General features: G+C 48.2%; 1 protein-coding gene across 1 annotated transcript in view; it reads right to left on the bottom strand.

Annotated features, from left to right (window-relative positions):
- LOC147668779 (E3 ubiquitin-protein ligase RING2) overlaps positions 1-14,748 on the bottom strand; it is a 167,838-nt gene that overhangs the window by 7,816 nt on the left and 145,274 nt on the right. The window contains exon 7 of the mRNA XM_086948435.1: positions 8,065-8,236. Within this exon, the coding sequence (XP_086804561.1) occupies positions 8,065-8,236 (172 nt within the window). The remainder of the gene's footprint in view (positions 1-8,064; positions 8,237-14,748) is intronic.

Here is a 14,748-nt window from a genome sequence, read left to right as displayed (position 1 = left end):
CTGCCCTATTAATCAATTGTGCAAAACCCGAATTATCATCAGGGGGAAAGGGTTTTGAGGGATACAGGTCAGGGTCATTATCATTATCTGTCACTGCATCATAATCTTCCCATGGGTCTGTGTCTTCTGGGATAGTATTGTTATCATCCCCAGGAAGGTCCCCATCCCCTGTGTCACTTTCTACATCTGTTTGAGGTGTAGATGGGCGTGGTGTAAAAGGTCGAGGGATAGCTGGCAGAGTATGAGGAACAGGAGAAGAGGGTGTGTCCATAGGCTGTGGAGAAAGGGGAGGAGTTGTATTGGTCCCGATTTTTCTCTTCTTAGGAGGAGGAGCTTTCCCCTCCAAGGGTTGAGTCTTCCTCTTTTTAGGTGGTTTTGTCACCACCTTGCCAGTTTGTGGATCAATGAACAAAGTCCTTTGTTTTGGATCGGTCTCTTGCTCCTGTGTCGGTACCGAAGCCTTTGGGTCCGATAGGTGCTTTTGCTTCTGTGTCTCGGTGTTATGTGTTTTCGGCACCAAGAGTTTGCTCGAGTCCGATTTTTTTCGGTGTCGAGGGAGTCTTCGACGTCGAAGCATGTTTCGGTTTTGACATGGAATGCTTAGACTTCGAGCTGTCTTTGGTATGGAGCTTCGGTGTCGATGTCGACCCTTTCTCGGATCCGACAGTGGGAGACAGAGTGTTTCGGTTTCGTTGCCGAGCCAGAAGGCGGGGCGTCGGAAACTTTTATCGGTTGTCTGACCGGGCTCAAAGGCGGGGTCGACACCAATTGGGTCGGTTTTTTGGCAAAGGGACGTCATCACTCACGGTTTGATGAACGTCGACTTCTTCGACATCAGACTCGTCCGCTTCTGACCCCGACCCGTCCTCATCTTCTTCCTCCTCGGAGTGTTCGACCTCGAACAGTTCTGGGATTGCATCTGACTCCATCCTTGACATCTCGGGTCTTCGGGCTCAACGGTTTCTAATCGTCGACTTGGAGGAGAAAGCCGCACAGGCTTCACAATCCCTGGATTCGTGGTCAGTTGACAAACAGAGGTTGCACACCTCGTGTAGGTCCTTGTGTGGGAATTTAGCACCACACGTTAAACATTTCTTGACTGGAGTCCTTTCCATGGACTCCGGGCTGGACTACGTCGAAATAGGCCTCCCGGTCCCGTCGACGTAGAGCTAGAAATCTTCGGTGTTGACGTCGAAGCGCGTCGAAATGGGAATGAACTCGCACTCGATAAACAATACCGTCGAATTGGAAAAGGAATACGCGCCGAAATATAACTTTTTCTCGAAGTCGATCCGGAGCGCTTCGATCCTCATCTGAACCCGATGGCGGAAAAAAACAATCTAAGGATGGAGCCGAGGCCCATGCGCACTATCACCCAAGGGAGGAGTCACCAGCCTTGTGACTACAAAAGACTTCTCCAAGAGAAAAACAAGTGCAATCATTCGAGCCCAACACCAGATGACGATCTATTCATAATGTACCATCTGCAGCCCATAAGCCTCAAACACTATATTACTACAACATGGACAGTGCTTGGCCCTCAGTTGGTAGCTACACAATAAGAGATCTTCCTCAGAGGGAAGGATGCAGTGGTAGTATGAGATAGTGGCATTGGACATACTCAAGCAGTATCTAAAAAGTAATGTTTACTGAAGTCACAGGAATCAATGTTGTCTGCTAACTGGAAAAATATCTACGATGAAACATGCTTTTGAAAGCTGCAGTTTTGCCTAAGGTTCTTTAATGCCTTCACCTGAAAATGTGTGGCTAAGTGATGCTGAAAACTACACCCTAGGCTTTGGAAGGACACATTACTGGAATCCCCTCAGTAGGGAAGGTAAACCCACAAGCTATCAACTATCTGTATGACTACCAACCAGGCAGTTATACACCAAACAACTGCCTAGAGAGTTCACCCTTCTGAGAGCACACAAACCAGCTCAACTAGCCTCCAAGAAGAAATCAAGTTATTTAATGTGGAAAAGCCTGATTTAGATATATCAACAATGGTTTATGGTTCCCATGCTGCATACAAGATTTTAGTGAGAGGGTCCAATACACCACCAAGAAGCGGTTTCGGAGATCAGACTTGCCTAACTAATGTACTTGTCTACATTTACATACCTAATACAACCAATGGAAAATACTGATTTTATAACACAATCAATTAACCAACGACCAGAGATATTTTAAGGCATGGGCAAAGTGGGCAACTGCCAAGGGGCTAGACCTTCCAATGGCCCCACTGTGAACATTAACTTTCTCTCTAGCTCACTTCTGAGTATTTCTCCATCTTATCCTTCAACTTATAATTCAATATTGATAGACAACCGGGGGGCTTGAGTTAGCAAAAAATGAGTAATAAAATTAAAAGTCATCCAAATATGGGCCCCCAAAATATTTCTTACTCGGATACATGCTGCCAGGCTCCAAAACAGCCCCTTGATACCATAAGTAGATTCCAGCGCTGGGGTAGGGCTGCAGAAACTGCAAGATTCTAGGTGAGGAGTGAGGCTACAGTGGGCTACTCACCACTTTATCATGGAGTTGAGCAGCGGCGCTTGACATGGCAACAGGCCTCAAATTACTTGCACACACAAAGTAGCCACCTCAGTGTAGGGGATTTGAGACAGTCCATCTCCCTTTTTTTGTTTGTTTAAAGAGAATGATATTGGGGTGTTGCAGTAGTGGGTAAGTGCATGGGATGCTGGTACCCCCTCCGTGTTACTGCTCTCCGGCGAACTCTGACCTCACAATGGGACCAAGAGACTTCTTATGGCATTAATCACTTTCTGTTGAGGGTAAGTAAGGCATACATTCAATTGCTTGTGCCTGCCTGATCACAAGACACTATCTAAATGGTGCAATAAAGGGTGTGTGGCCGGCATATGGTGCTTCGCCCTCCCAACCTTATAGAAGTACCCCTCGGAGACCCTTAATCCTGCACACTAAATCCGTGGGCTCCAACACTTGATGGGCTGATATTTTCCTTGTGCTCCAGAAACTGCCTTGAACTTACACTATAACACCTCATAACCATTATCTGCCACCTGTTACCTGATTTATCCATTTAGCTGGTATCAAGTAACTCTCCTTTCTACCTGCACCTTTGCCACTCTGTGGCACACATGGATATAATACGAGACACGAATAAGGCGCACCAGATGCTAAAATGAAAACAATGAACTCCCTTGCCTACAGCTTCTGTGATAGAGGAGCAGGTACTATGCCTCCTTATGGATTTAGATGGGGTCACCCTACACAAACTGAAAAACTTTCAAACGATGCTTTAGAGAGTAAAACGGAGTCAGTTGTCAAAAGGTGTTCAAGGAAAGGAATTGATGTCGGCCACTTGAGTGGAAGTATCCATAAGAACAGCCCAATGCAAAACAGGAGATACGTGGTGCCCTGCACGGCTAGACAAATAGGAAAACCCCTAGTACGAACAGAATTACAAATTAATTTGATAAAACCTATACCATAATGTTAGCTCCTAGGTTTGCAGCCTTAAGATAGGTGACTTGGCAGGAAGGTTGCTTACCTCCCTCAACCAGTGAAGCTACCATACCTTCAATTTCTAAGGCTGGCAGGGACAGATTATTCCTTACATCTGGTGCCTCTCCTTCCCGGACTAATAAACTTTGACCAGTTTGGGTTCATCCCTAGACATAATATCTCCTATAATACCCGCAGTATTTTTGCACCCTAGAAGATGTCCCTAAATCCTGGTCCAATTCTGTGTGTCTAGTCATAGATCTTAAAAAGGCCTTTAACTGTATAATTGGAGTTATAGGACTATATTTCAAGAGATTTGGTAAATGTATGCCAGATATCTCAGGTTGCTCTACTCCAATCCATCTGCCAGAGTCCATAAAAGGGTCTTCCAGTCAGAGGGTCAACTCATACAATTTTGCGATTTGTAAACAATATCCTGATGTATGTTAAATAAGAAAGCATAACTTTACTCAACTAACTGAGTAGTCATTGACAATGAGTGGGAAAGGATACTGCAATATCATCAGAAGATATCCTGGAATGCCTGGTTCAATCTTATACAATCAATCAATCAGAGTTTTATGAAGCACAATTACTTACTCATGAAGGTCTTAAGGCGCTGGTTGGGGGTGGAGGGGAGTGGGAGACCTGGGAGGGTGGGAGTGGGGGGTTTTGGGGGGGGGGGGTCTGCAGTTCAGTTGAAGAGCCAGGTCTTGAGGTCCTTCCTGCTTGCGGAAGCAAGGGTGATTGCCTGAAGTGCAGAGGCAGGGAGTTCCAGGTCTTCGCGGTGAGGTAGGAGAAGGACCTTTCTCCAGCCGTGGTCTTGCGGATCAATGGGACAGCACCCAGGGCCAGTTCAGCAGAGTGGAGATGTCTGGTGGGAGTGTAGGAGAGGCCGTGGTTAAGGTATGCAGATACGGCATTGTGGAAGGCGTGCGTGAGAAGCTTGATGGCGATTCTCTTGTCGACCGGTAGCCAGTGAAGGTCTCCTAGGTGGCCGGTGATGTGGTTTCGGCGTGGAATGTTCAGGATGAGTCTGGCAGAGGCATTCTGGACGGTCTGCAGGTTTTTGGGGAGTTTCTGGGTGGTGGCGTAGATTGCGTTGCCCTAGTCGAATCTACTGCTAACAAGTGCATGGGTGCCTGTTTACCTGGACTCGGTGAGGATCCACTTGAAGATCTTACAAAGGAGGCGAACGTGTGGAAGAAGGTGGACGGGACAGCGTTGATATGGCAGTTTATTGGCAGCAAGGAATGCAGGATGATGCAGAGGTTTTGTGCGTGGTCTGTGTGGGTGGGGAGATTCCGTGCGCTGAGGGCCACCAAGAATCGTCCCAGGTGGAGGGGGAGGAACCCAGGATGAGGTCTTTGGTCTTGTCTGAGTTAAGCTTGAGGCAGTTGTCCTTCATCTAGGTGGCGACTGCCTTTATCCAGTCATGGAAGTTGATCTTGGCGGTTATTGGTACATCTGTGAAGGAGAGAATCAGCTGGGTGTCGTCTGCGTAGGAGACTATGTTGAGTCCGTGGCTTCTGACAATGGCTGCAAGCGGGCCATGCAGATGTTGAAGAGAGTGGGGCTCAGGGAGGATCCCTGAGGCACTCCGCAGCTGATCTCTGTAGGTTCTGACTTGAACGGTGGAAGTCTGACTCTTTGCATTTGGGTGGTAAGGAAGGAGCAGATCCATAATAGGGCTTTGTCGCAGATGCAGTTGATGTGGAGTCTTGCACATATGTTGTGGTGGGAGACTGTATCGAAAGAGGCTAAGAGGTTAGGATGAGGGCTGCAGTCTCGCCTCGGTCTCAGAGGGTACGGATCGCATCTGTAGCGGTGAGGAGAGTGGTCTCAGTGTTGTGGTTGCTTCTGAAACCTGATTGGGAGAGGTTGAGGATGTTGTTTCTCTCTACTAACTCCGAGAGTTGGGCGTTGATGGCTTTTTCAATGACTTTGGCTGGGAAGGGGAGCAGAGAGATGGGTCTGTAGTTATTGTGATTCATTGGGTCGGCAGAAGGTTTCTTCAGCAGGTGGTTATCTCTGCGTGCTTCCAATCTTCCGGGAAAGTTGCAGGCTTGATGGAGCAGTTGATGGTGCAGCAGAGTTTGGGTCTCTTTGATCTTGCAGTGGAAGAAGGTGGCGAGGTTGTCGAAGAGGTCTTGGGACGGGAGGATGTCTGCTTTCTCTATGCTAGGTTTGGTGAATTCTTTGACAATGCAAAGGGTTCCTTGCTGTGGTGTGTGTTGGCGTGTTCCTCGAGGACTGCTTTCTTTGTTGTTATGATGAGGCGGTAGTGTACGGTGACGGCGGATTTGAAGGCTGCATGGTCTGCCATGATTTTGCCGGTCCTCTGTCTTTTCTCGAGCCATTTACAGGTGGCCCGGGACTCTTGAAAGGCGGAGGAGAACCAGTGGGCTTTCTTGGAGGGCTGCTTGCCTGAGGGTTTCCGGAGGGGAACCAAGGTGTTGGCACAGTCAGAGATCCAGCAGTGGAGGTTGCGTGCTGAGGTGTTGGCATCCGTGGATGTCTGTGGTGGGGTCTTGCTGAGGGGGAGGGGGGTGATCTGGTTTTCAGTGACCTTGTTCCAGCTTCTGCAAGAATTGCAGCAGGTATGGTGGCATATAGTGGGGTTGGTGAAGGAGAAGGAGGCAAAGTGGTGGTTGGTCCAGTGTGGCTCAGATGCGTGTCTGATGGAGATGTTGTTGCTTGCGAAGATGAGGTCGAGCGTATAACCTGCCGAATAGGTTGATGTTGTGGCCAGTTGTTTGAGTCCGATGATGGCGAGGTTCTCCAGTAGGTGTTGCAGTCTTCGAGGTTGTCCATGTGGAAATTGAGATCGGCGAGTAGGATGTAGTACATTGAGGCAAGAGCATGGTTAGCCATGAAGTCAGGTATGGCTCTGCAGGAGGGGGCAGGGCGGGGTCTGGGAGGTCTGTAGACGAGGGTGCAGTGGAGGGTGGCATTCAGGTTGGTCATAATCTGGAAGTATAGGTGCTCCATGTTGGGTGAGTGGTCATCGGTGCTAGTTGGGAGGTGGAGGGTGTCTTTGTGTACAATGGTAATGCCTGCTCCTGGTCGGCTGACGTAGTCTTTGTGGATGATTTTATATCCGTCGGGGTTGGCTGTTATGATGCCCAGCGCTGAGCTGGAGTTTGTGGAGGTGGATTTGAGCAGGTCCCAGATCTTCCCGGTATGTCTTGAGGGAGCGGGTAGGATACATCTGAGGTGGTCGGGTCCGGTTCTTGAGGGTCGTGCATCGGTGAGTCTGGTGTGCAGAGTTCCTATTTTGCCTCAGGTATATGTAGCCCCAAGTAAAATCAGTAAGATCACTCCTAACTTCCCCACAGTACGGAGGTTCCGCAGTGCGGGTGCCACCATTAGGCACATGTTGCACGATTTACCCAGGTTAATCTCCTTCTGGGTCGGAATTAGAAGCACTTTAAACCAGGCTAGATGTATTGCATACCTGCCTATTTCGAACGTTATATGTTTGGACTGCTTAATAAAACAAAGAAAGTCGCTGCAATGCCTAAATATATGGATCTTGTACTTTTAATACCCTAAAAGGATGCTGATGTTTTATTGGAAGGCCTCAAGATTACCATGTATGCAAAGGTAGAGGGGTAATGTGATTTACTAGTCGGAAGGTGAGAACACTACCTTACATGAGGAAGAGCACAGAGGACTATGTACTCATCAATTGTCTATCAAATGGGATGCTCTAATCCTAGCCTTTAAGGAATTAAGCACAAATAAAGGCAAAACTCCCTGAAATTATGGAAGCGGTGTAAGGCAGTGGACAGGGCGACTGACGCTGGGGATCACGGTTCGATCCCCGGCTCTGGCGGCAGGGGTCTGCCCAGCTCCATGTGAATCTGGGCAATAGCTCGCTTAATCTTCCCGACGGCCCCCAGCGCCTTGATACCTTCAGGTAATTGTTCGCGCTTTACAAATACTGGACATTTAAATTTACATTATTGCGTTATCCCTGGTAATTTAATTGTAATACAGCTTTGATTACTGCTCTCAAATTCGATGCCTTAATAATATATATACTATATTACTGTGTAACTTGAACTAGAGCGTGTCTATCTCGACTGACTAGGAAGGGTATATATACTGTTTGTTCTGTTTATTTTTTTTTTATGTTCCACAGAAAAAGCTGATGTATTAAACATTACTTTCTTGGGACACTACCTTGTGGGACATTACCCACCTGCACCACTTAATCGATGTAATGTAATAAAGAACTATATTGTTATTCTTCTGTAAATTGAAAAACTTAATAAAGTCTTTCAAAATGAAAACAAACTGACAAAGCAGAACCAAACTTGACCATCTTGGAAGAATTCTAGGGGTAGAATTACCAATTTCATATTTACGAACCCAAAAAAGCAATTCGCAATTTTTTCAAAATCTGCCTACTCTACCAACACATTTAAAGAAATGAGTAGCTTAGGAAGACATGCAACAAAAGGTTTAATTATCTCAGCAGAACCTATAAGTTCAACTAACCTAACTAAAAAATCGGCAAGTTTATTAGTAAAGCAAAGACAACTTGGTGCCAAGACTACTCACAGTGAACTGTCCATTGGCTGTGGCAATGTAAATGGTGTACTGCTTCTCGCTGGCTGTGTCGAGGCTCATCTGATTGGATTCTCCTTTATTCCGTAGCTCCTCCAATGCCAGCCTGACAGCAAGGTACTTGGATAAGTGATCCACAGTCGCATTGCCTGAAGTTTTAATGTATCTGCAAATAAATAAATAAATCACCAAATCAACTACCTTCAGAAAATAGCCAAAAAGAGAAACATCCTGGAAACCCCCTCTGTAGTCTTTTCATCATACATATGATTAAATGCTTTTAGAATAACAGACCTGCACCCCAGAACATTCTAGCAGCACTACAAAAACCTCTCTCGAGAAATGTCCGTTCTACCAGTGCTACATTATCGCGTATATAAGCATCCTTTTACCCCAGTTTCAGTTGTTGTATACCTGGATAAGAAAACAAGTTACTTACCTGTAACGAATAGTTTCTTACCTGTCGGTGTAGTTTTGCAGCTTGAAGATCTTTCTGGATTCACCATGCTGTGCATATTCCGCAATCTGGTGGTTGGGTCCGGAATCGTAGTCTTTTTTTTTTTTTTTTTTTTCGTAGCCCAGGTGGGCGTCGACGTCCCACCTTCTTGTGTACCTTCGGTGACGTCGGCATACTTCCGGCGGAAGCTACCACCCTTGGGCGCCATCTTCGGATTCTTTTTTCTGTCTCTTTTTGTATTTTCTGCTTGTAGTGAATCCATGGCTATGTATGTTAATCCTCTTTTTTTTTTTTAACGTATTCTTTCCACGTATCTTGAAAGCTTAAACTTTCTTTCCTTTTCTATGCATTTCCACCTTCTTTTCCAGCCTCATCTTTCTGGCGGAGGCGGGTGGGTTCACTAGTGAATCCAGAAAGATCTTCAAGCTGCAAAACTACACCGACAGGTAAGAAACTATTCGTTTTGCAGCGTGAATCTTTCTGGATTCACTATGCTGTCCATAGATTTTGTAGCGGTTTTTGTTACTTTTGTGGCGGTTGGGTGGAAGATGAGCGTTGGTTGTTGAAAATATGTTGAAGCACCTTTTGTCCTACTTGTGCTTCCTTGTTCGTTTGAATATCCACGCAATAGTGCTTAGTGAACGTGTGCACTGAAGCCCATGTTGCCGCCAGGCATATGTCCTGAATTGGTGTGTTGGCCAGAAAGGCAATTGTTGCTCCTTTCTTCCTGGTTGAGTGAGTCTGCGCCCCTCCTGTTAGCTCCTGGCCCGCTTGCTTGTGGCAGAATTGTATAGTCTGTGCGATCCATCGAGCTATGGTGTTTTTTGTCACTGGTTTACCCATGTAACTGTTTGCGAAGGATACGAAGAACTGTTTTGTCTTCCTGTGTCCTTTCGTCCTTTCAATGTAGTGCATCACTGCCCTTCTTGCGTCTCGAGTGTGGAGTGCTCTCTCAGCGCTTGTAGTGGGGTTTTGGAAGAAGCTAGGGCTCTGAATACTTTGATTCATGTGGAACCTTGACACCACCTTCGGCATGAAGTGCGGGTCCGTTCTCATTACGACCCGGTCACCATGTATCTGAATGTAGGGTTCCTGTAGTGTTAGAGCCTGCAGTTCGCTCACTCTCCGTAGCGATGTGATTGCTACCAGAAAGGCTGTTTTCATAGTCAGCATTTGCAGTGATGCTTTGTGGATAGGTTTGAAAGGTGCTTTCATGAGCTCTGTCAGTACTACATTCAGGTTCCAAGCCGGTGGCGGCATTCTTTTTGGTGGCGCTATTTTCTTAGCCCCTTCCAAGAATCTTTTCACAACTTGAGATGTGAAGAAGCTTCTCCCTGTTTCTCCTCTTGTGTATGCCACAATCGCTGCCAGGTGTACCCTTAGCGAGGATGAGCTTAGGTTAGCCTTTATTAGGTGCATAAGGTACCTTAGCACCGAAGATTCCCTTGTCAGTTTTTTGTGTAGTTTTTTCTTGCAACACCACTGAGTGAATCTTTTCCATTTTTCCCCATAGCATTTGCGTGTGCTGGGCCTTCTTGCCTCTCGCAGCACCCTCAGGGTGCTCTCTGGTAGTTTTAGATGTGCGAACTCTAAGTCCTCAGGAGCCAGGCTGAGAGGTTGAGGCTCTCCGGCTCTGGGTGTAGAACTTCTCCGTTTTCCATAGAGAGTAGGTCTCTTCTTTTTGACAACTTGTGGGGGGGCCCCTGCGCCATCTCCATTATCTGAGAGTACCAGGTCTGCCTGGCCCATTGTGGTGCCACCAGGATCAGGGTCATGTTGCTTGTCATGCATTTGTTCAGAACCCTGGGGATCAGCGGTATCGTGGGAAAAGCGTAGGCAAATGTCTTTGCCCAGCTTATCCATAGGGCATTCCCCTGTGATAGTGCCTCTGGTTCCCTGGATGCAAAGTATTGGCATTTTGCATTCCGGCGTGTTGCAAATAGGTCTATTGTCGGAGTGCCCCACCTCCTGAATAGTTTCTCTGTCTCCTGTATATTGAGTTCCCACTCGTGGGATGCTGAAGTCTGCCTGCTGAGCCAATCCGCTTCTACATTGTCCTTCCTTGGCAGGTGTATGGCTAGCAAGTCTATTTTGAGTGGTATTGCCCATCTCCAGATTTCCTGTGCCAAGCTTGACAGGGGGAATGATCGAGTTCCCCCTTGTTTGTTTATGTAAAACATCGTTGTGGTGTTGTCTGTTTGTATCAGCACCTTCTGGCTGTACAGGTGTTTCTGGAAGGCCTTGAGTGCTAGCAACACTGTTTTCAGCTCCAGGTAATTGATGCGTCTGACCGCATCTGTAGGGCTCCACAGGCCCCTCACTCTGAGCTTGTTCATGTGTGCACCCCTCCCCTTCTGGGATGCGTCTGTGGTAATGGTCACTGTTGGGTCCGGTGGTGTTAGAGGTTTCCCTACTGTTATCCTTTCCTTGGTCCACCACCGTATTTCTTCCTGCACCCTGTGCGTTACGACCACTAGATCCTCCCAACTTCCTGTAGCTTGTGACCATTGCTGTTGTAGCCACTCTTGGAGCGGTCTCATCTGTAGGCGTACATTGGGGACCAGGTGTATGCACGACGCCATCACCCCCAAGATCTTGCTCACTGCCCTCACTGTCAGAGCTCGCCCCTTCTGGTAGTGACGTTTCTCCCTCAGTAGGCTGAGTGTTCTCTTTTCGCTGGGTGACACCCTGCATTGGACGGTGTCGATTTGAGCACCCAAGAAGATCTTCACCTGCTCCGGTTCCATTGAGCATTTTCCCCAGTGTATGAAGAAACCCAGGCCTGTTATTGTTCTTGTGACTTGCTGTGCGTGATCTTTGCATGTCCTGTAAGAGCTTCCCTTTACAAGCCAGTCGTCGAGCTAGGGGTACACGTGTATCCCCTCCCTTCGCAGATGCGCGGCCACTGCCGCGAGGCATTTGGGGAACACCCTTGGTGCGGATTTTAGACCGAAGGCCAGGGTTGTGAATTGGTAGTGATCGTTGTTCACTGTGAACCTTAGCATTTGCTTGTGCGGCCTGTTCATGGGGATGTGCAGGTACGCATCCTTGAGGTCTATGGTGGACAAGAAGACCCCGGCCTTAATCTGTGGGATGACTTCTTGCAGGGACGTCATCTTGAATCTTTGGGTCTTTACATATTTGTTTAGGAACCGTAGGTCCAGGATGGGACTTCGGCTTTCATCCACTTTTGGTACCAGGAAGTAGTTTGAGTACACTCCTCTGTTCCATTCTTTGAATGGGACCGTTTCAATGGCCTCTTTGAGGAGTAGTTCTTGGGCTTCCTTTTGGAGCAGTCGCAGCTCTGTTCCCGAGTACTCTCTTCTTTTTGGCTTTCTGTTTGGTGGATTCTTTAGCAGCTCTATGCAGTATCCGAACTGCATGATGCTCAGTATCCACTTGTCTGTGGTGATTTTTCTCCACTCCTGGAGAAAAAATCATAGCCTGCCTCCTAGTTATATGATCTTTTGTGTCTTGACCGTGTATCCCTCTCCTCTTTGTTTTTCCGTGCTCTTCCCCCGGAGGGTTCGAGTGGGTGAGCACCTTTTCTCGTGTGCAGTCACTTAGAGGGTGGTTGTTCACCGCCTCTTCTTCTCTGTCCTCGTCCGTTTCCTCTTGATTGAAAGGAGTGGCCCCTGTTCTGGTAGTTCCAGTTTTGCCTCTGCTGGCCCTGATGACCTTGTTGTCCCTGGTGGAACGCCTGGTGTGATTCTCCTCGCTGGTTTCCACCTCTGCCGTTAGGCCTCCGCGTAGGAGTGCCCCTTCTCATCCCCCTGAATTGCAGGGCCCCCATGGACCTTGCCGTTTCGTTGTCCTTCTTCAGTTGTGTGAGCTTCTCATCAACTGGAGCTCCGAACAGTGTTTCGCCATTGAAGGGTGTGTTCAGGATGTTGTTCTGCACCTCAGCTTTGAAGCCTGAGATCCTGAGCCAGGCTTGCCTTCTCTCTGTGATGCCTACAGCCATCAATCTGCTGGATGTTTCAGCCCTTTCCAAGACTGTCTTCAGGCACGAGTTTGCAATGCTTTACCCTTCTTCCACAAGGTGTGATGCCCTCTCACGGTATTGTTCCGGGAGGTGCTTGAGCAATTGCCCCATCTCATCCCAATGTTGGTATTGATGTCTGTTTAGGAGGGCGTTTGAGTTCGCCATCCACCAGTGCGTTTGCCCGGTTTCTCTCTATTTTCCTCCCCGTTAGGTCCATCCTCCTGCTTTCCTTGTAAGGTGGAGGCCCAGATGTTGTTGGGACGTTGGCCCTTCTTCTGGCCGTCGCAGCGATAATTGAATCTGCTGTGACGGACCCCTTGATATAAGCCGGGTCCTGTGAGGAGAATTTGTATTTCTTTTCCGTCCTCGGTGTTACTGATCTGCATGTATCCGGGTCCTTGAAGGGTTTCCTTCCCCTGGTCTGTGATACTTTTCAGCATGGGAAGGAATTGGCTTCTTGTCTGTGTGGGGAGCAATGTTTCCAGCAGAAAATCTGCTTTTGGCTTTTCCTCCTCTAACTTAACCCCATAAGCTGCTGCTGCCTTCCTGATGACCTCGTTGTATGCCCCGATGTCATCCGGTGGCGAAGGCCTCGAAGGATATGTCTCCCGCCGCCTCCGGGTTTTCGGCCTCGATGTCTTCCCAATCCTGGTCTTGGGCCGTCGAGGTACCCAAGCCGTAGCTTGACTGCTGGTCCCCGTAATCACCTTCTGTATAATAGAGGTCCTCTTCCTCTTCGTGCTCCGAGAGCTCTGAAGTTTTCGGCGGCTCTTCGACGTCGAACTCCTCCTGCTCTGTCACCTCAGCGACGGACGTTGCCGGCCTCAAAGGAATCTTGTAACTTCTCATTTTTTCGTCGAAGCCTTTCTTTCTCTGGAGGATGTTCTCCATTTCGGCCTCAAGCCTTCTTTTCTTTCTTGGCATCTCTGTGGCCTGGTCATCGTCGAGCGTTTCGGCCGCTCTATTCGGCGGCGGCGTCGAAGCTTTCTTCAGCTCCTTTTCCTTCGAAGTCGAAGACCCTTTTTCGGGGGCTTGCTTCGACGACCTTTGCTTTTCGCCGGCCTTCGGCATCCGGGAGTCCTTGTCGAAGGATCCGCTGGGCTCTTTTTCAGAGGATGCAGCTTCGGCCGTCAAACCTTTCGGCGCCGGTGCACCTTTCGAGGCTTTGGACTCTGCCTTTCGAGAGTCCGCCTCTGGCTTTCGAGGCCCTGTGGGAGTTTTCAGGGTCGTAGACTCTCCTATCTTGTCAGGCGTTTTCTTATTGGTCTCTGCGACCGTGAAGTCATCTGGACCTTCAGCGATGTTGTCCTCGTTGTCGGTGGAGAGGCCCAGTTCGTAAAGCGCCAGGGCCTGGCCCTTGCCCTGCATCGTGTGATGAGCTATCCTCTGCTTTTCTCAAACTCGGAGTGTCTTCGGCTTGAAGACGGAGCAGGCGTTGCAGTCTCTGCTCTCGTGGTCGATAGGCAGGCAGAGGTTGCAGACCGGGTGCTGGTCCTTCTGCGCGTACTTGTGGTGGCAGTTTTTGCAGAATTTAAATGGAGTCTTGTACATCCCTGCACTCAGGGGGCCCCCTGTATGCGCATTCCTCCAAGGACGTCGAAGATCTCAATGTTCTTCTCTTTCTTCGTCGTCTCTTCTCTGATGGTCTTCTTCTCCCAATCTTTTTCCGGTCTTTACCGTCGAATAGTAGTTGTATTTTCTCCTTTTTCCCTCCAAAACTTCTGGAGCTTCACGCGACTATCCAGACCCCACGGCGGAGAAAAGAATCTGAAGATGGCGCCCAAGGGTGGTAGCTTCCGCCGGAAGCATGCCTACGTCACCGAAGGTACACCAGAAGGTGGGACGTCGACGCCCACCTGGGCTAAGAAAAAAAAAAAAAGAGAAAAAAGACTACGATTCCGGACCCAATCACCAGATTGCGGAATATGCACAGCATAGTGAATCCAGAAAGATTCACGCTGCAAAACTACAGTTATCCAGTATTGGTATCTTTCATAGATTCACATGCCTGAATTTATTTATTTATTTTTGCGATTTTTAAAGCGCTGCAATTACCCAGGGGTGTCTCGGCGCTCTAGACTAAGATATGACGACTACGGTGTAATTACTGTGAGAACAGCCATGTCTTCACTTGTTTCCTGAAGATGATGAGGGTGGGACTGGTTTTGATGTTGAGGGGCAGGGAGTTCCACAGTTTTGCGGCAGCAATCGTGAAGCATCTGTCTCCCCAGTTGAC

The sequence above is a fragment of the Lissotriton vulgaris genome, unplaced genomic scaffold (assembly GCF_964263255.1).
Source record: "Lissotriton vulgaris unplaced genomic scaffold, aLisVul1.2 SCAFFOLD_533, whole genome shotgun sequence".
Taxonomy (NCBI): Eukaryota; Metazoa; Chordata; class Amphibia; order Caudata; family Salamandridae; genus Lissotriton; species Lissotriton vulgaris.
Note: the sequence above shows the minus strand (reverse complement) of the source record. Positions and strands in the feature narration are given on the sequence as shown.